At 39.1% G+C, this 25339-nt stretch overlaps 1 protein-coding gene across 3 annotated transcripts in view; it reads left to right on the top strand.

Annotated features, from left to right (window-relative positions):
* LOC135222825 (neural-cadherin-like) overlaps window positions 1–25339 on the top strand; it is a 399888-nt gene that overhangs the window by 325599 nt on the left and 48950 nt on the right. For 2 of the 3 annotated variants that reach the window (XM_064261137.1, XM_064261139.1), the window contains exons 5-13: window positions 556–693; window positions 1966–2112; window positions 3500–3773; window positions 4030–6302; window positions 7765–8677; window positions 8831–9020; window positions 9211–9443; window positions 11140–11364; window positions 24980–25168. In XM_064261137.1, coding sequence (XP_064117207.1) covers window positions 556–693; window positions 1966–2112; window positions 3500–3773; window positions 4030–6302; window positions 7765–8677; window positions 8831–9020; window positions 9211–9443; window positions 11140–11364; window positions 24980–25168 — 4582 coding nt within the window. The remainder of the gene's footprint in view (window positions 1–555; window positions 694–1965; window positions 2113–3499; window positions 3774–4029; window positions 6303–7764; window positions 8678–8830; window positions 9021–9210; window positions 9444–11139; window positions 11365–24979; window positions 25169–25339) is intronic. The other variant, XM_064261140.1, reaches the window with a different exon arrangement.

The raw sequence follows: 25339 nt of genomic DNA, 5'->3' as shown, positions 1-25339 counted from the left end.
CAATAAAACTCATTTGTATAAATAAGCAGGATATGTTTTATAACCTTATTTTCATAATAAAACATAAAAAGGCAAAGTGAAGAATTTTATTCCTCAGCGCCGTGGCTGTGGTCAGAATATCCATGGAGGGTTGTCAGATGTCACTAGAAAGCCACACTAGTAGACGAAATTCCTCAAAACGGCAACACTGCCCGGAGAGTACAAAAATGTTGAAAATAGTCTTACGTGGAAAAGGGGCTATCCAACTAAGTGGTTGTCAAATTGAGCTGGCCTCGTTGGAGCACGAGCTCTTGTTTAGGTGAGTCCAGCTCATAAATGTTGCATTTCAAATATGAAAACGATGAATGATCTGTCAGAGGAGAGGAGATATAAAGTATATGCGGTTAGTCTCAAAATCCTGTTCAGTCCTTTTGTACTCGTCAACTGAAGAGTGTGTGATAGTAGTGAGTTGTGAACGGGAAATACAAATTTAAATCAACATTTCCATTCAGGTTCCAGAGAAGTGACGCACTCTTCCCGAATAGTGTATTTTTTTTCTCTCTTTTCCTTGAACAGGTGAAGGTCACTGATGGGGACGTTGACCGGCCGCCGGACGTAGTGTTCTCGCTTTCGGGTCAAGGCATCGATGTGGGCGACCCCAAAAATTCGTATTTTGAAATTAATCCCTCGTCGGGGGACATCTATGTTAGAAAGGTCTGTAGATGAGGAGACGTAGTAATTTTATTGTTGCCGTAATTATCAAACAAAAATAAGAAAAATGCCTTGTTTTCACCAGTGTCTGTCAGCTTGTATGTGTTAACAGGAAATCGATCAGGAGTGGGTGAATAAATGCGATGAAAAGTTAGCCAATGTAATATTCCGTGGCTTTTTTAAAGTGATTAACTTTCAGCAGAAAATTGCTCGGATTTGACGAATTGTTGCTGTAGGAACCACCTCAAGTCAGAGCACATTTCTTCAAAGGTTAATCATATTGAGGTCACGTAATGGAGGTCACCTAATGAATGTCTGGCAAGTCTCATCATATGCCTTTAGTCAGTTTATTTTTTAAAAGCCCGGTTAGCATGTACTACATCCGGGTAAATACTATTTTCACTGGGAAAGATTATTAATAGATTGTTGTAGGAGAATGCACTCGTCATTGTTGGTAGTATTAATGGTAACGTGTTTGTTTTTATTCTTGGTAGATGGAGGAATTAAAAATTAACTATCGATAAAATGGCTTTTTCTTAAATAGAATTTTGCCATGAAAATTATGGTCCCAGAAAAAAAAAAATCAAAATCTCTAGTTTTACCAGAGCTGTTGGGATTTACATCTCTGAATAGCTTTGTTTGCAAAAAATTTGATACAAACGAGATTGAAATCTTGATACCAGAAGACTGCAAGGGAAAGTTTAATCAAACTTTCTTTTACAGTAAGTTGTTGCAACATCCCTGATTTCAGTTTTTTTATTTTTCTTAACTATATTGTAGACAAAATGTCAGTTTTAAACTGACGCTTATCACGTGTTGTCAGTAACAGATTGCCTTGTCCATTATAACTCCCTTTGATGTTGCTCATAAAGGAAGTAAGTATTCATCATGCCATCGGAAAAGCGAGGAGAAACTTTTAAAAATTCATTATCAAACATCAGTCACCCAAAACTTGTTGAAGTCTTGCAAGTACGTACATCTGTTATATATCAGTATAATTAAGAATTTGTTTCACTTCTTAGTGAATTGGGTAGTTTCTTGATTGATCAATGAACTTGACACTGGAATGTTAAACTTTTATTATGGTATGCAAGAAGGAATGTTCGCAATTGAGAATTTAGTCCACAAAATATTATTCATAATTTTGAAGTTTCCTGGGACATTTTAATATAAAATCGTTTAAATGTAATGCCATAACATAGCCTTAAGATAATTCAACACTGTTGTTTGTTATTACGATTTGACATTGTATCTCTACTTTTTTTTTATTTGCAGCCTGTCGACAGAGACTATCCTAATGGAAGACCAAACTGGTGTCTAACAGTGTTTGCCCAAGATGAAGGAGGGACAGGACTGGTGGGATACAGTGAAGTTGTCGTTAAACTTAAAGACATCAATGACAAAGCTCCATTATTTCCAGAGGTAACTCGAGTGGGTCGAAGCAGCCACATAACTGTGTTACTGTTGTACATCTCAGGAAAAAAAAATATGTACTATTGCATCTAGGGCTAAAATTTTAACATTTGGTGAACTGATCAAAATTGCAAGGGTACCATGTGCAGAAAGGACAAAGCAAAGATAGGGGGTTTTATCATCAAGTAGGTTGTAGGAGTGTGTGCAAATATCATAGTACCAGGCTTTGTGACTGTAACTGAAAGTACAGACATAGAAGCTGATGACAGCATATGTCTGATATAATGAGCATCCTATAATGAGCAAAAAGGAGGATGTTTCCGGAGAAGGTAAGGTCTTTGTCGAGACAGTTTTGGGGACTTAATTGTTTGAAAAGGAATGAGTGAGCAGAATTGGGCGAGTAGTTTTCCAGATTGTGTTAGTGAGTAGATGGAAGAGATATTTTATGTATGTTGGTGAAAAAGCTCTTATACAGATAAAGATGTCTCAAAGACTTACTAGTCGGTCTGATAAAAAAAAATCAAAAGTGTGTTAATCCCTTATCTGTGGAACATTGAACTGACAACTAATGGTAGTGTTGGCAGCTCAGTTGATAGCCTTGTAGTAAAATGACGTATATATACGTATATGAGCCAGTTCTCAAAGTGGCTAATATTGGAGATTTATAGTTCAAGTTTTCATCCATTGGATCTAGTTTGGTACTAGTACTTGGGTAAATAGAAGAGTGTGATTGTTATCTGACTGAAGCTAAAACTAGATCATAAGGACATTTTAACCGAAAAGAGAAGTGGTTTAGAATTTATAAGTAAAATAATTTATAAAGTGAGAAGCAATAGAAAAATAGATTTGTTATGGAGATGGCAAAAACCGATAAGTTTCAAGTGTTTAAGGGTAAGGTCCTTGGTGTTCCAGGGAGTGCTTATTGGTAAGGACCCGTAAGGGAGAAGAATATGAAAGTGCAGTTGCAAGGTAGAGATACGTAATGTGTTAGTGAGAATGTGAACAAAATAGATTTGTGAGAAAACTGGTAGAGTAAAAACTTAAATGATGGAGAAAGAGATAAAATTACTGTAGTCTTGTGTATCCTGGGTACATATTTTACTAAAGTTTTGTATACTGTAATGATAGAAGTAAAAATGAACTGTGATAAGAGTTAAAAAGGGTAGTATACAGGAAAGTTCTTGAAGTAATTGTTACATGTACAATGTAAAAAGATAGTAACAAATTTGAATAGTGGAAGGTAACAAGATGCAGGCTGCCAAAATTTGGACAGTGTTGTGACCCAAAGTCCCACTTTTTTCATTTCATGTGAACTGTAATTATTATGTATATTTTTCAAACACTATTAACAGAGATTTGAAGTGAACTCTACAATAAGAGACATTTATTTTTTCAGGTGCTGTACTTTGGAAATGTGACAGAAAATAGTACAAGTGGATTACAGATCATCACTATGAAAGCAGATGACTATGATGACCCAAGTGAGGGAACCAATGCTCAGGTGACCTATTCCATTGAGAATGGTGTCATTGATGAAGTCACTGGAAAACCTATATTCATAGTTGAGCCAAGCACTGGAATTGTGAGAACAGCTGTGTGTTGTCTTGACAGAGAAAAAACTCAGGATTATGTCATTCAGATAGTTGCAACTGATGGAGGCGGACTGAAAGGTAAGGGCAAATAATAGGGAATGTAAGTAACGCTTGATGCTTACTCTAAACTTGTTAAGAACAAAAAAGAAAGGTCAAGTTTTTTCTGTGACATTGCATGACAGAAAAGTTTGTGAAAATTCATATATTTGTGCAAAACATTCTTGTCTTTCCATAAAGGTCCTAGCCCGAGAAAAGCCGTTGTCAGGCTCAGAGGTCTGGATAAACTAACCCTTTACAATGATAATAATAAAGGTTCCCTTTCCTCTTTGAACAGGAACAGGCACTGTCAGTGTTTCAGTACTAGATGTCAATGATAAACCTCCCCAGTTCACCAAGAGAGAGTGGGTGACAGAGGTGGATGAAACAGGTGGTCATCATTTACCCAGTGAACCCATTTTGACAGTTTCAGTTCAAGATGAGGATCTAAAGAACAATTTCATTTATAACGTTGTCGAGTCTTCTGGATTTGGAGCAGAAAAGTTTGCGATGATTTCCAATAAGAATGGTACTGGTTCATTGGTAATCATACAGCCTCTGGACTTCGAGGATCCAAAGCAAAGGGATGGTTTCAGGTTTCAGATTCAAGTTAATGATATGGGTGAAGAGAAAGTTACAGATGCTTATCATTCTGCAAGGACGTGGGTGAAAGTAAAGCTCAAAGATATAAATGATAATGAACCACAGTTCCTGGAAACTCCTCCTGAAGTGCAGGTATTTGAAAATACACCACTTGGTACAAGTTTAGCTGTTATTACAGCAAGTGATCCTGATATGGGTGGTAAAAGTCAGGTTTCTTACAGCATTGATAGGACATCTGACAAACATAGACACTTTTACATAGACAACACTGGAACAGTAAAACTACAGCAAACCTTGGATAGGGAGAAAAGTCAGGTTCACCAGATAAAAATTCTGGTAACTGATGATGGCACTCCTGCAAAGACTGCCACAACAACGCTTACCATTAAAGTAAAAGATGTCAATGATAATGCCCCAAGATTTTTAGAGGATTATCGTCCAGTTGTACCTGAAAATCAACCTCCTAGAAAAGTTGCTGTTCTTAGAGCATCAGATGATGATGATCCTAAAGTAAAGAATGGCCCACCCTTTCATTTTAGACTAGATCCACATGCACCAAAGCATGTTAAAAATTCCTTCAAGGTGGACAATGTTCATAGAGGACCAGCAGCTGAAGGGATGGCTGCCGTTTTTTCTCTTCGAGAGTTTGATCGAGAAGAACAAAAAGAGTATCTTCTTCCTATAATTATAAAAGACTCTGGGGTCCCTGCAATGGTGGGCACCTCAACCTTAACTGTTATCATAGGAGATGAAAATGATAACGTAATGCAACCTGGAGTAAAAAACATACTATTCTATAGTTACATGGGACGAACTCATGGTACTCAAGTAGGTCGTGTATATGTTCAGGACCTTGATGATTGGGATCTACATGACAAACTTTTTACTTGGGTAAATTCCCCCCATACAAACTTCAAGCTAGATGAGGATACTGGTATGATAACTATGAAATATATTCTTAGTGAAACTTCATATTTTTTGGAATTTTATGTTCGTGATCGCAAACATTCACAATCCAAGATCAAAGCTAGTGTTAAACTGACTGTAAGGCATATTCCTGAGAAGGCAGTTAGGAATGCTGGCTCCCTTCGTATTGGGAACATAACAGATAAAGAATTTATTAGTCAGTGGGATGACAGGTATAATAAGTCTGTCCAGAGTAAGTCGGATCAGTTTCGCAAGAAAATAGCAAAATTGTTTGCACTGAAAACGTTCAATGTAGATGTATTTAGTGTACAATTAAAGCAAGAGAGACCACCAGTGACAGATGTGTTCTTTTCAGTTTATGACAGCCAATATTATCAGCCAATTGAAGTGAATGGAGTTGTAATGAGGCATAAAAAAGAAATTGAAGAAGAGGTAGGGATTCAAATACTCATGGTGGGGATCAATGAATGTCTGTATGAAAATGTCCATTGTGATGGATCATGTACAAATAGAGTGAAAATTCTTAAATCTCAGTATTTAGTGGATGCCAATAGAACTTCCTTTGTTGGTGTACATACACGTGTTGTACCTGATTGTGTTTGTGGTGCTAGAGATTTTTACGCAGAAAACTCATGCCGTCCAAATCCTTGTCTTAATGGTGGTCAGTGTATTGAAGATATTTACAATATTTATTGTAAATGCCCCAGTGGATATGATGGACCAAGATGTCAAATTTTAACTCGAACATTTCTGGGAAATGGATTTGCTTGGTTCCCTCCATTAGAAGTATGTGACAGATCTCATTTAAGTGTAGAGTTTCTTTCAAAAGAGCCGGATGGGCTAATATTTTATAATGGACCAATTGCATCATCGAGTAATAGTGATTTAGAAGTGACAGATTTCATAGCACTAGAACTTGAAAAAGGACATTTAAGGTTTCTTTTAGATTATGGATCAGGAACGCTGCAGCTGAAACTCGACAACACAGCAAATTTTAGTGATGGTAATTGGCACAGAGCTGATATTTTTTGGAATAAAGAGGTAAGTTGATTTGACTTGGCTTATTGGATAACTTAGAAATAATTAATCAGAGTTTGTAAATTCAAGAATATTTTTTGTACATGAAAGAGTAAGAAGATGTAATTTTAAGAGACTTTGATTAGATCTTTTAAAACTTTCCACAGCATTAGTTGTAAGTGTTAGACAGAAGGGTGAAATATTTGCTTTAATTCAGGTCTAGTGAACATTAAAACTCTCATTTCTTATTTGTCATGAACTATACATAGACATTCTATGAACAAGCTAAAGGGTAATGGACTGAACTAAAAAGCTTCATCAAAAGTGAAGGGAAAGAAAATGGGTAGTGAAATAAACAGTACATACACTTACAAATAATTGAATAGCAGATAAGAATAGCCAATAACTAATCCAAGTAATATGTCATTTAAATGGTATTGACAGCTCTGCAGCCTTACTGAAACATAACCAACATATAAAACAATATCAGGAACACTGCATTCCTGTATCCAAGATAAAAATTGTTAGTCCAATCAGATATTCCTGGAAGATTTTATTTTACTTACCAGCTTGTGGAAAGTAATACAAATCCTTTTTGAAGCACATTTCAGTGTTCTGTTATAAAAATATTTAAGGAAGAAGATTAGTGTGGCCTTAACAAGTGCTTGATGTGGATTTGATTGCTGGCAGAACATAGAATGAGATTAAGCATTACAGTACAGTATAGCAGTTCTGTTTACTGGTACATTACTTAAGTCTGATGGGGGATCATTTGGATCCTTTATTGATGAGCTGGCACTTTAGCTAAACAATTTAGTCTACCAGCTGCATGATTAGTAAAGTATCTTACAGGATTGCCGAGCTTGGTGGTAATATTGCAGCACAATGGAATTACGTATTGTGTGATTGTGTACAAATATGTATTTCTGTTGTGCAGTAGTAATGCAATAGCTCTCCCATTGTCCAGTTACTAAAAATCAGTCAGTCAGTCTTATTCTTACTTTAAAGAATTCAAATCAGGTATGATTATGTAGACTAAAATTATTTATTAGGGGAGAACTTTTAAAAACATTAAATTATTTATTGGGGAGAACTTTTAAAAACATTAAATTATTTTTTTGGGAGAACCTTTAAAAGCATTAAATTGTTTATTGGGGGAGAACTTTTAAAAACATTAAATTATTTAGTGGATGAGAACTTTTGAAAACATTAACATAAATTACCTACTCTAATCCTGATAGTTTTTTATCTCCGCAGATGTATGCTCAAGTAATTCAAATGATTGTATCTTTTACTCAGTCTTAGCTTCAAAATGTAAATTGCTCAAGCTGTAACTTCTACCATAGAATACTCAGTTTTATAAAAGTACGGTATATATTCAGTGTCGATTTGTAGATCACATGAGCGTCATATAACAAGCAAAAAGACTATACAAAGAAAATCTGTGTAGTACACTGTGTACATAGATCTTTTATCTTACTTGCAGAATGTGAGACTTGATGTGGATCACTGTGAAGGTGCCCCAAAATATAAAAGAGAAGCTGATGGAGAGGAATTAGTTGATCTCTCAGAATGTCAGGTCTTTGGTACCGTCCCTCCATTCAGTGAGCAACTGAATGTCAATAGCCCCCTTCAGGTTGGGGGTTTAGCACATCCTCCACTTCCATCTGGATCTTACAGTTGGCATTATCTACCACATGGACACCATTTTAAAGGATGTATAAGGAACCTAATGGTAAATAGTCACTTTTATGACTTTGCCAACCCTGCTCTCCAGAGCAATACAGAAGTGGGATGCCCTTATTTCAATAATATGTGCTCTACAAACTCTACTAAGGCTGGTTGTGGACCTAATGGCATCTGTTCTGGTTCCTTAACTCGTCCTGTTTGTTTGTGTAATCCTGGGTGGACAGGAACAGATTGTGATGAACCAACAGTGCCTGCTTATTTCAAAAACCAGTCCTATGTTAAGTATTCTCTTTCATTTGTGCCTAGCTCATTCCACACTGATATTCACTTACGATTTCGAACTTGGGAAGAAACTGGTGAGCTGTTAAGGATATCAGATCAGAATACTAAGACATACGGTATCCTAGAAATAAAAAATAGACACATATACTTCCGTTATAACCTGAATACCCCAGTTCCAGAAGAAAAATATCTTTGGCTTTCTTCTATAGTTGTTAGTGATGGAATGTGGCATCTGGTGAAAGTTCAACGATATGGGGCAACAATCACTCTTACTTTAGATGGTGGAGAAGGACGAAAGTACAATGAAACCTCTGGGGCATCAGATTATATGTTAATGAGCACTGATGCACAAGAGGGAGTTTTTATTGGTGGATCAGTGTATCACTCAAGTGCAGATGTCTTTTCAGTGCAGAATGATTATAAATATGGTAAGTGGAGTTTCTTTATACTTTTTCTTAGTCTTTAGCTACAAAAAAGAAAATAAAGGTGTATAGAGTACTATACTGCAGTTGTTTTGTAAAGGTGTGTTTTTAATGCTTACAATAACAAAATTAATCAAAATACTGTACTTCTTTTTCTAGGCTGCTTAGATGATGTCCGCCTTAATGGAAACTTACTACCCCTCCCTCCTACCCTCAGTAGTACCCAGTGGGCTGATGCTACAGCCTTCCATAATTTGGCTTCACAGTGTGTTTCCTCTGATCAGTGCCTTAATGTGAGCTGCATAGCACCCTTTACATGTAAAGATTTATGGATGAAACATGAATGTCGGTAAGTTATTTCACCATACATTTTCTGTATAAGCTAGCAAATTAAAAGGAGACTAGAGTTTGTTACAAGTATCAATTTCATTTACTGTAGTTTTTAGAGGTGCCTTCCTAAGTTTTGTGAAATAATTACAACAAAGTAACTTAGTTTGATGCCTTTCTTGTTTTAAGTCTGTGCTGTCTTTTCTTCATAGATGTCCAGAAGGCAGTCTCTTATCAAAAGACCTCCATAGCTGTTTAGATGAGGATGAATGCTTATCTGGACCTTGTGAAAATGGTGGCATCTGCAATAACCTTCAGCCATCATATGTGTGTCATTGCCCTCATGGTTTTAGTGGTGCCAATTGTGAAGTGGTTGAAAAGGTCAGCAAATTTCAACCAAGTTTACCTGCTCTGGCTGCCATCATAGCCTGTCTTCTCATACTTGGTAAGAATTTTAGGTAAGAGGCTCTTATGTTTAAAAGCATGATACAGATACTTTGGTTTTGGAAGTTTTACCTTGATCAGCTTAGAAAATTTCGCTTTAACTTGAAGAGGTAAATAAGTTGGTTCTACCCACTAATGATCAGTTTTGGTAAATTTCTAAATACATATCAGGTAAGTATGTATGACGTAGCAAAGATTATTTGCAGGCATTTTAGGTATTAATCAAAATATATTTCTTCATCTTTAATTGCATGCACAGAGGCTTTTTTATTGTACATACATCCGGGAAACATCCTGGAGCCTCTATATATTACCCTTGCTTTCTTTGGTGATTTCAAAAGGTGTTTATTAGTAGCACCTTTATTGTACTTTCTTGTTAACACATAGTCATCATAGACATTGAATATGTTCATGCAAATACCAACCAAAATTTTACATTCAATCTCTGTTTAATAAGTACTGTGAAAAGGTGATTGGTTAGCACTAATTAGCATCTGGATCACTATATAGATCCTTATGATAAGGTTGTGAACTTATGAACAAGTCCTTATGATACATTTGAGGACTGGTCTACAAAACAGGTGGAATATACAGCCAAGGACTGTCAGTATGGAAGTTGATGAAGTTAAGATGTGCAATATCAATGAGACAAAAATTTACCAGTCACAAAGGAAATTAGTCAGGACCCACCAGTTGGTGATATTAAAGGTCTGATCCCCACACAATTAAAGATAAGAAACAAAAATTTCAGGCAAGCAGTTCTAGTAGCACATAATAATTGTTGCAAACTTATCAGAAAATGATTAAGGTAAAAATGTATGTAATAACCTTAGCTAATCCCTCTGTGTACGTATTCCCTTCACTGTGCGATGGATGGAAGTGAGTTAGGAGGGGGGGGGGAGGTTGGGAGGAAGAAAGGATGATTTGATTGGTTTGGGTGGACCCAATACCAAGTGTGTTTTGATATAAGTATTAACAAATTATAGATTTTAATCTCATGAGTATTGAGTAAGTAAAAGGTAATTATTGGTTTAAAAGGGTAAGATTTGTGTCTTTCAATTACGTATGTACGCATTTGTTTAATACTCGTAAAATCTGTGTTATTTAACTTAAGGGTGTTAAAATATTTGCACATGCAGTCATGTCCTGCCATACTCATTTCCTGAAATATTTCAGTTAAAACATTTATTTAGCTTATTACTGCTTTGATTACAAGTTAACCAGTCAATGCATTGAACTATAAAATGTGTTGACCATAGAACACTGTACACAGGGATATTTAAAAAATTAGCTATGTCCAATCAGTTAATCAATAAAATTCACCCCCTCTACTCTGTTTAAAAGTTAAGATTTGTTGCAATTACATGAATAATGATATGCACTTGTATTTAGGTTTACATCACTTCCTCAACCTGTTTGATATACATATATTTGGTATACTTGGTTTTATTCGCACATGGGGTTGCGAAGGAGAGTATTTCCCATGTATGTATATGCTAATGTGACCCCTGTTGTACATGAAATTAAGGCACAGTATATATAGCATTATGGTAACCAGTAAACCTTGTCTGTATTTTAATGACTAGTACCTTAAAGTTTTGTAGTACTACATTCTGTATAAGGTATAGAAAATTGCTCATTCTTTTGAAATTTTGATAATAGTTTTGTATATGGAACTTAAATTCATAATATTCCAGTCATATTGGGGATTGTCTTCATTTGTCTTCGACGTAAACAAAGGCATCATTTCTCCAAGGACACAAATGCCATCCAAGGGGTGCAAGAGATAAATGTAAAATACGAGGATGATGAAGGTGGTGGAGGCAGAGGTGGAGGAGTGACCATTCTTGACTTAACAGCTTTGAATGTTCCTGCCACATCCACATTATCTAACGGAGGCAGCATGATACCTAAAGACAAAAGTAAGTTTTAACATTTACTCTGTATTCATGTCAAGACAAAAGTAAGTTTTTTAACATTTTTTCTGTATTCATGTCAAGACAAAAGTAAGTTTTAACATTTTCTCTGTATTCATGTCAAGATTGCATTTACAGTCAGTTTTATATTTAAATCATATTAAATAAGAAGCATAGGGACTTTATTCCTTTACTCATACTTCTGTCCATACTATGTAAAACCTTATTTACTTTATTGACAAAAGGTTTCATGTAAGCTGACTTTGTGTCAAAGAACATTACCATTGAACCACTAAGGTGATAAGATGCAACCTCATTTCCTTTTCTGTTGCCATTGCAGTACTGTACTGCACTGACACACTTACACCTGACTTATTTGATACCCAATAGCATTATTATATTTCGTTTTTGGTGAACTTGAGAATGCATGAGAGTCAAACTTTGGTTATGGTCATCAACCCCTCTATTCTTGTTTTCCAACTGCATTGTTTTCTGTTCCCTGTGGTATCTTCCACCTAGCTGCTCAACTTTGTGAACTCTCTTGTTCATGTGCTGAACAAACCTTCGGTCTTAAAAATAGGATAATTTTCCAAGCCCAGCTGGTAACTGGTTAAAAACATTAAAAGATTGTAAAGTAAGGAATCTGTGAGATTTGGCAACTCCTGCGCATACAAGGTGATAGCTGGCCAGAAACCGCGCGCCATACTCTGTGACGCGTTCAGCCTTTTCCTTAACTGTCTTGGTGAGTAAACGCTATCGCTTTTACTCTCCTTCCAAACCGGTTGATTTATGCCCATGTTTCTTTCCTTTTCAGTGTATTTGTGTGTGATAATTTCTGTTTAATATGGATTCCACCGAATCTTCATGGCCTCGTCAATGCATGTGACCAGGAGGCATTCAGGGATTTCCATGCTCAAGGTTTCTGGTGTCCACGATCACAGATCCTCATACGATGTGCAGTAGGTGCAGGGTTAATTATTGTACTATAACCAATCCCTGCTCAGAATGTTCTTCCTGGCCTAAGTCACAGTGGACAGTGTTTTACAAGAGGGAACATCGCAGAGTTTCGACTTTTCCTTCTTGGGAGGGTTTTTCTTCTCCTAGACTGGACGATTCAACTTCTCCCTCTCCCTGTGGCTAGTTCAAGTGTACCCCTGTCGCCTTCCTTTTCTTCCATTGATTCATCTATGGAAGTATCAGGAGCACCACAGAATGATGATGTGTTTAATGTAGCCCACTCTACCTTGGGTTCTAATTCTCTTCATGAGAAGGAGGAGGCTACACCATCTAATTTCTTAGTTTCAGGTTAGGAGTCATCCAAGATGGCGGCTGTTTGTGTGTTGCTTGGTCTACGGGGTTCACCTTCCTTGGATGGGCTGTTGTTGCATTTCTTGGAGGTATGTAGCCCCCACTGGCCCCTATAGTAGTCCCGCCTCCCCCAGGACTCCTCTATGTTGGCTCTCACGTGCTGTCACCTTCCAGAGCTCCTTTGTCATCATTGACACTCACTGGGTTGCGCCTTATTGCTCTGCCAGTGAGACCATCGACCCACACTGGTCTTAGAGATGTCGTAACATCACTCTCAGAGTCCCCTCGGCCTATAATGTCAGGTGCGGTGGCCGATCATCCTCCCATTGTTATGACTTCATCAGTTCCCAATATGACATCATCGTCTTCTCTCGCTGAGCCATCCGAGGCGTTGTTTCAAGCAGTCTTCAAGAGGTTTTCTGCCTCCTCTATGAAGAAGAGGAGTCGTAAACGGAGGGTCTCTTCTTCACCTCCTGCTACTAAGAGACCTCATAAAGGGGGGAGATTCACTCCTTCTCCTGCTTCTTCTCCATCACTGCCTTGCCATCGTGTCAGACGTTGGAGGATCAAGGACTATGTGGCTTCATCATCTGGGAGCGAAAGGAGTGCATCATCTTCTGCCTCGCAGAACTGTGTCTCTCCCATGCATGTCTGTGTTCGTGCAAGTGAGAGGAGTGCTTCGCCATCTGCCCCACAAGGTTGTGTTTCACCCTCGCACGTTCGTGTTCATGAGGTTGGCAGTGGAGCTCGTGGAAGGAAGGCATTCTCGTGTTTTGATACATGGCTATGTATCTCCTGTACGTGCGAGTACAGTGGTACCCATGTATTCGCGTGGAATGCATACCAGACCTCCTCGCAAATGTTTAGAATCCTTGAATAGTTGGAACCCCTATAAAATGCTGAAAACGCCCTATTTTGGTAGGTAAAACTCAAGAAAAACCCATTAAAAATTGTTATACCTAGTTTTTTTGTAATAGTTTTATCATAAAAAGTTAATTTTATGATGAAATTATTTTAAAAAACCAGGAATTTCTGGATATTTTCTCATAGAAAAATACTGCGAATTGGCAAATTTCCCATGAATAATGGGTAGATATGGTCCAGAGAGAAGTCCACGAATCCGGAGAACGCAAATACAGGGGCCCACTGTAATGCATTGTCGACTTCCCTTCATGGCTGTGTGTCTCCCTCTCATGTACATGTTCATGACAGTATGAGTGTCGAGAGGAGTAAGTGTTCTCCATCTTCCGTACGCAGATGTGGCTCATTCTTGCACATACGTGCTGATGATATTGGAGGTGCTACCCCTCTTTATCTGTTCCTGTACCAGTTCATCGGTGTAAGGATGATAATGCGCCGTCTAAAAGGTTGAAGGTTGCAGATATAGAGTAGGCTCAAGCTGCGTCTAAGGATTCTTTGCTCGATAATACTGCAGTTGACAGTATTATTGATGCTTCTCTGGGCCATGGACGTGTTTCTCGTTCTCCTGGAAGAGACCTTAACCTTAGCAGTCAATCTCCTTTGGCGATGTTCCTTGTCTCAGGACCATGCTTGGTTGGCATCTCACGGACGTGTACTAGACTCGTCACACATCCACGTATGTGATTCCTCCCATGAACGCACACGTACGTGTTTTGCCTGATGTGCATGTACATGATAGGTTATGCGATCGTTTACGTGGTTCTTCACACTTGCCTGTACTACACAGTTTGAGCTGGGCCTGTGTACAAGTGTCATTGCGTCTTGACTTTCGGGAACCTTTGGTCGCAGGATCTTCAAGCACCCAACCAATAATGACCAGAATGCTAGGCTTCCTAGGGAAGCTTCACCAGTGTTGTTACAGAATGAGAAGGATACTGCCAAGCCACCTTCTTTGCGTCATCAGTCACCTTTGCTGGAGCAGGGGGATGGAGACACACAAGAGTTTGTCTTCCTTCGCAGAGGTTGTTGATCCCATTTATGAGTTCAGCAATCTTGAGTGTAGGGTGCAGGCTCAGTCTTCTAAAACCCCAATGGGTATAGAGGCTTTGCTGGGTGCCAGACAGGATTCTAGGACTTCTTTTGAACTTGCCCTGTCGGGTCACACTCGGTCCATCTTGCAACATGTGAATGCTTTGTTTTCGGACCAAGATGGCTCTCTGCGTTCCAATAGATCATCCAAGTTTCTTCCTCCTCTCGTGCAGCATAGAAGTACTGCTCCACTTATGTAGTTCATTTTATGACTCGTCATCACCTTAACCCGGACGTGATACGTCTTAAGCCTGGTCTAACTCTGGAGCAGGTTAGGTCAGAAGGTCCTTCCTTTTTTGTCACAAGAGGCGTTAGCTATCTTCCACTTGGTCTCCTGGCTGGACTTGTGGTCCACCATGATAGCCAAAATTACTTCAGATAGGTCTAAAGGAGGTATAGTGAGTTCTTCCTCACTCACTAGACTGTTACAGTCCAGTGCTAAAGCTATTTCATACCTGGCCCACCTCAGTGCAAACTTGTGGGCCAACCACCTCCTGGCCAGGAGAGACACAGCACTGTCCAAGGTGGTGAATTCAGTGGACTCTTGAGTCTTTGTAGTCTCTAAGGAATGGGGATCTCCTTGATTGGCATTTTCTATTTCCGAGGACTTAATTAGAAGATGCGATCGAATGGCAACTGGCAGATACTAAAGACAGGTTAATCAGGTGGTATCTAAGTCGGAGGCACATTCATGATGCCCTCCTCCTCAGTGACAGGTGAGAAGATCTTTGCCTGTTAAATGTTCTAAGAGTTTGGCTTCTGCGAGGGTCTCTCAATCTCCCTCACAGGCCAAGACAAAAAAGCAAAAATGTCCCTTTCAATCCCACCCATACAAGAATGGGAGGGGCTCTACAGGAAGGGGCAGAGGGGTCGTCAATAGAGTGGGCACTTCTCCCTCTCCATTGCCACAGGTAAGTGGATGCCTGGTGGGCCAGTGGGCCAAGTGGCAAATGTATGGAGCAGAGAAATGGGTAGTAGACATTCTGCGGGTGGGATATCTACTACCATTCAACTTCTCTCCACCCCTCTCGGACAGACCCCTTCTCAATCGGACATATGCTTGCAACTCCCTGAAATTTTTAGCTCTTCGGGAGGAAGTGTTGAAAATGCTGAACAAGCGTGCGATAGAAAAAGTAAAGCGTCCTTCTCTGGGGTTTTACAGTTGGATTTTCCAAGTGCCAAAAGCGACAGGCAACTGGAGTCCGGTAATCGACCTTCCCACCTTGAATCATTTTGTCAAGAAGACTAGGTTTAAGAAGGAGATGCCTCGGACTATGTTGGCAGAGATAAGGGATGATGACATCTTGTTTACTTCCAGATCCCTATTCTCTCTTCGTCCAGAACGTCTCTTTGCTTCACTCTGGGAGAGCAGATCTACCAGTTCAAGGTTCTGTGCTTCGGGTTGACCACCTTTAGGTGTTCACAAGGGTCTTTGCCCTCATCTCAACATGGGCTCATGCTCAGGGTATTTCCCTGTTAAATAAGGTACCTTGATGACTGGCTGGTGTTAGCTAGCTCCAAGGAGAAACTGCTTCAGGACAGAGATCGTCTTCATCAGTTTTGTCGGGAGCTTGGCATAATGGTAAACCTAGAGAAGTCAAATCTAGGTATGGTTATAAATACAGCATTGTTAAGAGTTTTTCCGTTGGACCAGAGGTTAGAGAAGTTGCAGTTAGTGGCACACAAGTTCCTGTCACAACCCGAACAGCCAGCTCACCAGTGGCAGGTCCTTCTGGGGATTTTGTCTTCTCTGGAGGAGCTGATCCCTCATGATTGTCTTCATCTTCGGTCTCTGCAATGGGGACTGAAAGACTAATGGTCCCTGGAGGGAGATTCCCCTCTACAGAGAATCCCTCTGTCCAAAGAGGTGAAGCAAGACCTTCGTTGGTGACTGGACAACCAGAATCTCTCATTGGGGATCCCTCTGTGTTCTCCCCCTCCAGACTTCCTTATGCTTTCAGATGCCTCCATCTTAGGTTGGGGTGCTCATCTGGGAGACCTCTTTGCATCAGGCGTTTTTAGTGCAGAAGACAAGCTGCTACACATAACTGTTTTGGAGTTGAAAGCAGCTTTTCTGGAACTGAGAGAGTTTTGAGAGAAGGTAGTGTCATTCGCCTATGTGAACAAGCAGGGGGTGTCTGGTGTCTCGTCACCTCCATTCGTTGACAGTCAAGTTACACCAGTGGGCGATCGACAACTCGGTGGAGCTCTGCCAGGTACATTCCAGGCAAGAGAAATGTGGTCGTTGACAGGCTGAGTTGTACAAGCCAAATCCTGGGCATGGAGCAGACCTCTTTTCAACTCGCTTCAGCAGGAAGCTGGAATTTTACTGTTCAGTGGTCCTAGATCCTCTTGCTCTGGCAGAGGACGCCTTCCCTCCATCTACCTAATTTGTCAAGTTCTGAACAGGGAAAAGTTCTCGAAATCTCAGGATGACTTTATTTGGCTCCTCTGTCAGAAGTTCCAAGAGAGATTCCCCAGTGGCTGTAACTTCTTTGACAGCCTCATGTCGAAAGGTTTCACCAGTTGTAGAATCCGTGTCTCTTCAAGGATGGAGACTATCAAGCATCTCCTCCAATCGAGAAGTTTTTCTCAGGGGGCAGTGGGACGTATGTCCAGTTTCCGCAGGAAGTCCTCTTCAGCAGTTTACCAGGGGAAATGGGTAGTATACTGTGATTGGTGTCGTCGACAGGGTTTCTCTCCACTCAAAACCTCTGTTCAGCGTATAGCAGATTTTTTTTATCTTCCTCAGGGATGAGAAGGTCTTTCTGTTTCTGCTATCAGGGGCTACAGAGCAGCACTAGGTTTGGTGTTATGTCTGAAAGGCCTGTTCTCAAAGGGAACTCAAGCCTCCCGCATGGGATGGTTCGCTTGTCCTGAGAAGTCTCACTCGAGTCCCATTTGAGCCCTTGCGTCGATCATCAGACAGAGATCTGATGCTAAAGACAGTTTTCCTGTTGGCCTTGGCTTCTTCAAAAAGAGTTAGGGAACTTCATGACCTGAGTTATGATGTGAAACATACCAGGGGTTGGGGGTCTGTGACCTTCAAGTTTGTCCCACAATTCGTGGCTAAGACCCAGAATCCCAAGTGCAAGCGTAAGCCTGTCTTTCATAGGCTTATGCCCGGGTAGCTTCTTCTCTTCCTCCGTGATGTACGTCCGAGGAGGCATTTCTTTCCAAAAAAGGCCAGTCTCGTCACAGTTGAAGACTTGCTGAGAACTGTAGCCTTACTTTATTGTCATCTTGTCGAACGTTTTAACAAAGGCTTGGACCGCTTTTGTGTCCGAGCTGGTAGCCTCCCCATGCCGCACCACTGAATGGATGCCAGTCCGTTTACGAAATTTATCAAACCAACCCCGAGAAGCCTTGAAGTCTTGGGTTGCCTTCGATGTCCCTTCTCCTGTGTCGTCTTTGGCCTGAGCACTCAGATCACCAAAAATAGCGCTGGCCTTCTGGCAGATTGCCGTCTCGGTTATTGTATTATCGCCAGTGATTTCTTTGACCTTAATCCATACGAGAAGCAGCCTCTCCATCTCATCATGCACGTGGCTTCTCTTGTTGGAAAAAATAGTCACGCCCTTGGAAGGTGTAGCTGCTTTGATGGCTTCCTTCTGCTTAAGGATGGTGCCTATCGTCGACTGATTTCGGCCGTATTCCTTAGCAATCACACTCAACCACATGCCAGCTTCATACTCTTAATTATCTCCATCTTCATCTCCGTAGAAAGCATCCTCTTCTTTCTGTGAACTTCAGCAACATTCTTGGGACCCATGGCTAATAACTTAAGTACTAATTAAGTTCACACACAACACGATAAAGTAACTTACAGTACAAAGAAAGCGAAATCACTAACGCGAATTTACATTAACAAACGAAATCTGTGTGAACGAACAAATTCCAGGTGTGTACGATAACGCTGCCGAAACGAAATGGTCGAGGAATGCCTTTACATAGACGCATGATGGGACAGATGCTGACCAATAGGAGAGCAGGATCTTACAGTGGTGACTAGCATCAGGAACCAATGGGAGAGGGGGAGGATGGTGACGAGTTTTAAAATTGTTCTCGGCAGCCCAAGCAAATCTCGGACTTTACAGTACATACACTCTTTCACAACCTGAATTATTTTCGTACACAGAAAGAAAAAAATCTTCGTCTTTACCTTCGTAACCTGGATTTTTCGTACGTAGGGGTATGTCTGTAAACTGCATCTTTATTGCATTTTTCATCAAAAAACCTTCAGATATTGATTATTTTGCATTTTTGGAGTCATATTTCTTCTGTCAGATGGGCGTCGCAAGCATCGTAACCCTGGAACATGCATCGTAAACCTGGAAATAATTTCTGATAAATATGATTGAAAAGCGTTGTAACCTTGGAACGTTACCCATCATAAGCCACCTAAACAGTGAGGCATAAAACATGGTGACTTCACCAGGAAGTGATTGGCACTTAAAAAAAGGTTTATAAACTGCATTCACTCCATTCCTGCCCAAGCTCTTGGGAATGTCAGGTAGCAAAGTTTCATCTATTTACAGGTTTTAACGAGCAAGCTGGTATTTAAATGTAGGGAAAGCATTAAGTGCAATGTATTAGTAGGTAAAACAAAAACACCAAGCAGGTTGAAGTCCTTTGAGTAAAGGACTGCAATACTCTCAGTGATGGAAAAAGTAAATAAAACACAGCAGCAGAAAAATGTGGGAGATAAATTAAACACCGATAACTAAAATACCAAGGATCATAATGCCAAAAGAAAATACTGGAAAAGTTCTTTTAGGCCTATGGGTAAATAAGATCCCAAATAAAAGTAAAAGTCTACCCTAAAGGACAGCTTCATAACTATATAAGAAAATGGTCACTGAAGTAGACCCAAACCTCATGGTAAAGCATATTATGTACAGTGTATGTGCCATGACATTCCATAACAGGATAATTCAAGAGACTGCCGAGCCAAATGTAAATTTGGCAACTTATCTAAAGTAAATTGATGAAAGATAATGCAGATGATGAAGAAAGAGCACTGCAAAGAACTTTTAAATGACTTTCAATGTACTTGGCAAGATGCACTGTGTACGGGTAGCACACACTAATGACTAAATATGAATAACATTGTAATATATTGATCATAGTTTTAAAGTAATTTAGTGAAACAACTAGATTCACATTTCAAGTATCACACTGGGCTCACCAAAATGACTTTGTTGCATACTGTATCTATAAATAGGAGAGTGGTAAAATTTGAAGTTGGAGAGCTAGGAGAGAAGATGCTAAAGGGAATGACTGAACAGGAGGAGGCAGAAAGCAATGCAGCTGAGGCCAAAGGTTTGCTGTGAAAAACCTTGAGTGCTGTCTGAAGTGTACCACTCAATACTTACTTTAAGTGGTACCTGCTAGGGGGATCATTCATCAATATTGTACAAAGGGTAGAGTGAAATTTACTTGAAACCAATAATTTGAACATCCTAGTTAATGGCCAACAGTTTTATAAGAAAATCAGTTTTGGGGAGTAGTACTCATCATAAGGATCATGGGGCTGAGCTTTGGCTACCGTTTTGGATTTCTGGTATAGTTTACATTTAGATTGTTAGTGCAAACACATTAGTCACAGAATAACTGTCAAAAGAGTTTGGAATGCATCCAGGTGCACAGGTCCTCCTAAATACTTTTCTAATATACATATATCTGCCGGGGAAGTTGCATGTACAAAAATGATATTGTTAAGATACAATAAAGTTTTGTACATACTTACCCGGCAGATATATACGATTAATGTATTCATTCTGTGTGCACTTCTGTAGTGATTAAATATGGTTCCATTTGCTCCAGGACCTCCAGAATTTCTGCCATGTTTAGCAATGTACCACTTCCTTTTCAGTGTTCCACATTTCATTTAATGTTATATTGTATTGATAATGCTTAGCAAATTAAATGAGTGAATTACCTTTTGTCAAGTAACTGACTTGTTGCCCTGTACTATGTAGTTACTCTAAGTAACCTACTGATCTTCAGTTTTGTTTTATAGCAGTTTTTCCTTTTGTAACTTTTGTTAACTTTTGTCATCGTGTTTTCATGGCTTTATTGTAATTTTTTTTTATTAGTTTACATAATTCCTACCAGGGTTTTCTTAACATAATTTAAGGGGGTGACTCATCCTTACCTTGTCATTAACAGGGTCCATTTTTATACAATGTTTTTAGTATATCATTCCTTAAATTTTTATGCCTCAAAGTACTTGTGCTGGCAGGGATGTTAAGTTCTACAGCACCTTTGTCATCTTTGGAGAAGGATCAGTGTGACGTTCTTCATAGGGAGCCCAAGTGTGTTTTCTGCAGTTATATTAGCAGTTTGTTGATCTGCAACAGTGAGTTTCTTATGATGAGACACCCCTTTCCATGACTCCTTACTGTTACTAGATGTCACCCTCAGTGACCCTCACACACATCTATTGTTTACTCTCCAGAGGAGTTTTCATTTCAATTGGTATGTCTTTCACTATAAGGCCTCCCAGCTACCATTTGTAAGGATCTGCTAGATTCTTATGTTGGCCGTTCTTGTTGGTTCTTTTCTTCCGTCTGTGTCTTTGGGCTTGTTGGTGAGGAGTTTGTTTTGGGTCTGCTTTATTTATATGATTCATACTAAATTTTTTTTACTCTAACTAGTAGGAAGAGGAAAAGATGGTATTTTAGTATTGGAGATAGTATTCCATTTCTCATCACCAAGGTCCGTGGATGAAGGGTAATGATAAAGCAATATCTTCTTGCTTGTGTTTTTTGGCTAAGCTACATTGAAGAAGGCTGCCGCTGGTAGTTGAATATACAAAATACAAAAAGTGTATATATTAGAATCATAACACATGAGCATCGGAGCTCTATACGCAATAAGGAATCAATCCCTACATACATGAGGTAGAATTTACAGGATCGAAATCTGTATGTCAGACTCAATACTAATATAATAATGATTGGTTATACTTATAACATCTATGCGTTACGCAATACTGTGCAAATCTAGTCTTTCAAAAGGTTTTCCTCTACGCATTCTTTTAGGTGTGTTCTGAGCTGTTGCAAGATTTTCCTCTCTATATACAGTTGGTGGTTGAACATCTTGGTGAGCAGTTTGCACATCTGAGTTATTTAAGTCTGAGGAATTTGAAACTTTTACTACTGTATTATTTGTAGTGACGATTTTACAATCTTTCCACCAACATTAACATCATAATGTAAATTACCTATATTCCTGATAATTTCTCCTTGTACCCATTTTTCTGGTGTATTGTATGATCTTACCATGACATAACTTGAAGGAGTGAAATGTTTTACATTGGGAAGTTTTTTTTTTTTTTTTACTTGATCATAACCTTTCTGTTCTAATTGACTCTGCAAGCTTGGATACATTGAAACTGGATACATTGAAACTAACTTATTCCACTACTTTTGGTATCGCTGTGCCAATGGTCCTAGCACTCGTGCTCCCATGGCCTCGGGTTCTTCAGTTTCATGTATAAAAGGATGCCCTTCTACTTGACTGCCTGATGTGTACCCAACTATGTCAGAGCCTTTGACTACTTGTGTGCAGCTGTTCCACCTTATGTGTTTGATATCATGATCTTGAGCAACATTTTTTCTCTTTCTTGCCATCTTAAGTCAATTCTATTATTTCTCTTTACATATAATACTATGAATAATCCCCTTCCCTTGAGTAGTGCAGCTTTCTCAGCCATGAGTGTTCATTCAGTTCCATTGTACCTGCCTTTACTTCCCTTACCAATCAGTAATTTCTTTACCTTTGCTCTTTCATTGAGTATCATTGTCACTTTGGCATCTATGACCACCATGTTCTCGATTTCCTTGCCTGTGCATACCTGGAGCTCAGCTTCTTACAAGTCAACTGTTTTGGCCTTAGACATTGTTAAGTACAGTTCCCGAGATCCTTTTATCAAATGGCCTACTCCATTCCATGTGAATTCCAGAGATATCCAGAAGCCAAAATGTGTGTTACTCATCCCATGAGCCTGTAGTCACTAGTTGTCCTTCACCTCAACCTTTGACCAATATCTTGCTTGCTATTCCCAACCAAGAGTTGCATAAGCTTTATCAATTCATTGCTACCATGCCCTAGGGTTGCTACTCTCCAGCTGTGTTTAACCCGGACACCTTAGGTCTAACCTCTTGCTCTAGCTTTTTAGACTTCCAAAGGGGCTTCTTTTATTTCCTCCAGGGACTTGGTTTTGCTGATAGAGGACTTGATGAAGGATAATCCAGAAGAATTGCATGCACTACAGAACAGTACTTTATCAAAGTCCTTTATTGGATATGTAATATTTTCAATATCAATCACTACTAAAGCTGTGTCCAAGCCCCCCCATTAGCCATCTTGTTTAATGATGATGAAGCTTTGGGTTCCACAACAGTTGAGCTTCCCTTGATCAAAGCCTTTGACTGCATACATAGGAATGTCATGCTGTGGATAGCAGGTAGCAGTTCTGGTTATAGTTGCAATAGATAAGTCAGTGAGCAAGGGTGACCACTTGCCTGATCTAGATGAAATGAAAGTGGTTTTTCAAAGAAGTCTCGTGCTTCTTAACTGGCAAGAGTGGGTCCTTGGTCCTACCAGTTCCATTCTATCTTCAGGTTCTCACTTCGAGAAGGACCCAGCCAGAGTTCATCATCTTGTTTTTCTCTTGGTCAGACAGTGCCAATCATTCAATAGTATATGTGTTGTCTACTTGACAATATCATGACAAAGAAACAGTGCATGACCCAGTACGACCTCTACAAGTTTGCTGTCTTCAGCAGATTTATACTCCTTGCTTTTCTCAGAGCCAATGGTTCTCATAATCCTCCTGGAGGTATTGGTTAAGGAACTGAGAGACAAAGTAAGATCTACAGCAACCAGAACTGCTGTCATTAATGTCAGGGCCATTGCCTCCACAGTCATTATCTGCTCAGGCTGCTTCATAACCAAGGTCTCTTCACCAGTGTTGTTCTTCCACTCAGCAACAGTGTGTTAATCAACAATTGACTTCACACAACGTGTCAAATTTCTTTACTTGACCTTCTTCTGTATTAAAACATTCAGATAGAGTGAAATTTACTTTGAAACCAGTATCTGAAAGAGAAATTAAGGCAAAATGGGATGTAGTAACTGTGAAATCCTTAGAAAAACTTAAAAATAGACAATGGTACAAAGTTGGATTAAGTAACTTAAGTAAATGGCCAATAGGTAAATGATAAGACCAAAGAATAAAATCACTTATGGAGAGGGGTACTCCTCACGAGGGTCACAGAGCCAATAGCTTTGACTGCTCTTTTGGATCTCTGGTGTTTTAGTTTGGGATTTTAGTGTCCATATATTTTCCAGATGAAGCAAAGTCCTAATATGCCCAATATAAAGATGTTCAAAGGTAGGATATGCCATCTTCTTACGAATGGCATTATATCACCAAAGCAGTTTTGTGAGAAATAATTGAATTTTTGTATATTATCATTGATATGTATCAAAATGTGTAAAGTCTGAGAGAAATCTTAAATACACCATGAAAAAAGCTGTGAAATTTCATGTCAGAAACTACTTTGGAACCTCAAAATGCAGCTGTTTAAGAACAGTATTGTTCTACACATCAAAATTGGATAAAAAGTAGGGTTAAGGTGTACATATAATATAGGATGAGACCACTCTATTGAAAAGGAGATACTGAAAAGGCAGTGTGCTAATATATATTTTTAATATCAAATGCAGTTAGCATAGATGGCTGACTACTACAGAGTAATCTGTCACTTTTAAAGAAAATTAATTTGATTTTGTGCTGTTCTACATGCAGTGGGGTGACCATAGCTGTTGTAATGCCAATTTTAAGTAAATAAGTCAATTAATGCTTTTCAGTGTTGCTCCTTCCCCATTATGTATTCTTAGTAGTCTAGCAGAAGCATAGATTGATGAATGTGGCTAGCCAGCATCTGAAAATTAGTCATAGGTTAATTGGCAGTATAAGCTGACTGACAGAATATATTGTTACCATTTATTGTCACAGGTAGTATTTGGTTTCCCTTGTTATTGGCTGATAATCCAATAATGTACTTGATCTGATTCCCATCATGGAGACAGAACAATGAGATTTTTGTACTCCCCTTAATATACTAGGTGTTTCAGGATGTACCACTTTAATAGATTTGCAGAATTTCTGGTGTTGTGCTTATATAAAAAAAGGTATGTTATTATAAATTAGTCCATGATTAGTAAACCATATACAGTAGTACATTTCCTTATAATTAGTACAACTGATTTAGCATCTCCTGGTTTTCAGATGTAAATGTGAACTTGGCAATGGCCAATGTTGATGTAATTGTAACAAGCTGCCAAGAAAGAGATAGAAAGCATGCTGTCCATAGAGAAAATTCAAGTTATGATGATCTTCGTAATTATGCCTATGAGGGAGGTGGCAGTGGTGAAGGAAGTTCTTCAGCAGTTAACTCCTTATCTTCTCTCGGGTCTGGTAAAAATGATCTAGTTAACCCTCTCCTTGCCCTACTTAAATCACTTCTATTTTGTTTGTACTATATTCTGGTAGTTAATATAAAGAGCTTATTCCTTACCCTTAAACCACATACACAATTGCATTATTGTCCATAATCAACCTTTCTGCATGCCATGTGCTATCCTATTT

This window comes from Macrobrachium nipponense, chromosome 8 (assembly GCF_015104395.2).
Source record: "Macrobrachium nipponense isolate FS-2020 chromosome 8, ASM1510439v2, whole genome shotgun sequence".
Taxonomy (NCBI): domain Eukaryota; kingdom Metazoa; phylum Arthropoda; class Malacostraca; order Decapoda; family Palaemonidae; genus Macrobrachium; species Macrobrachium nipponense.
Note: the sequence above shows the minus strand (reverse complement) of the source record. Positions and strands in the feature narration are given on the sequence as shown.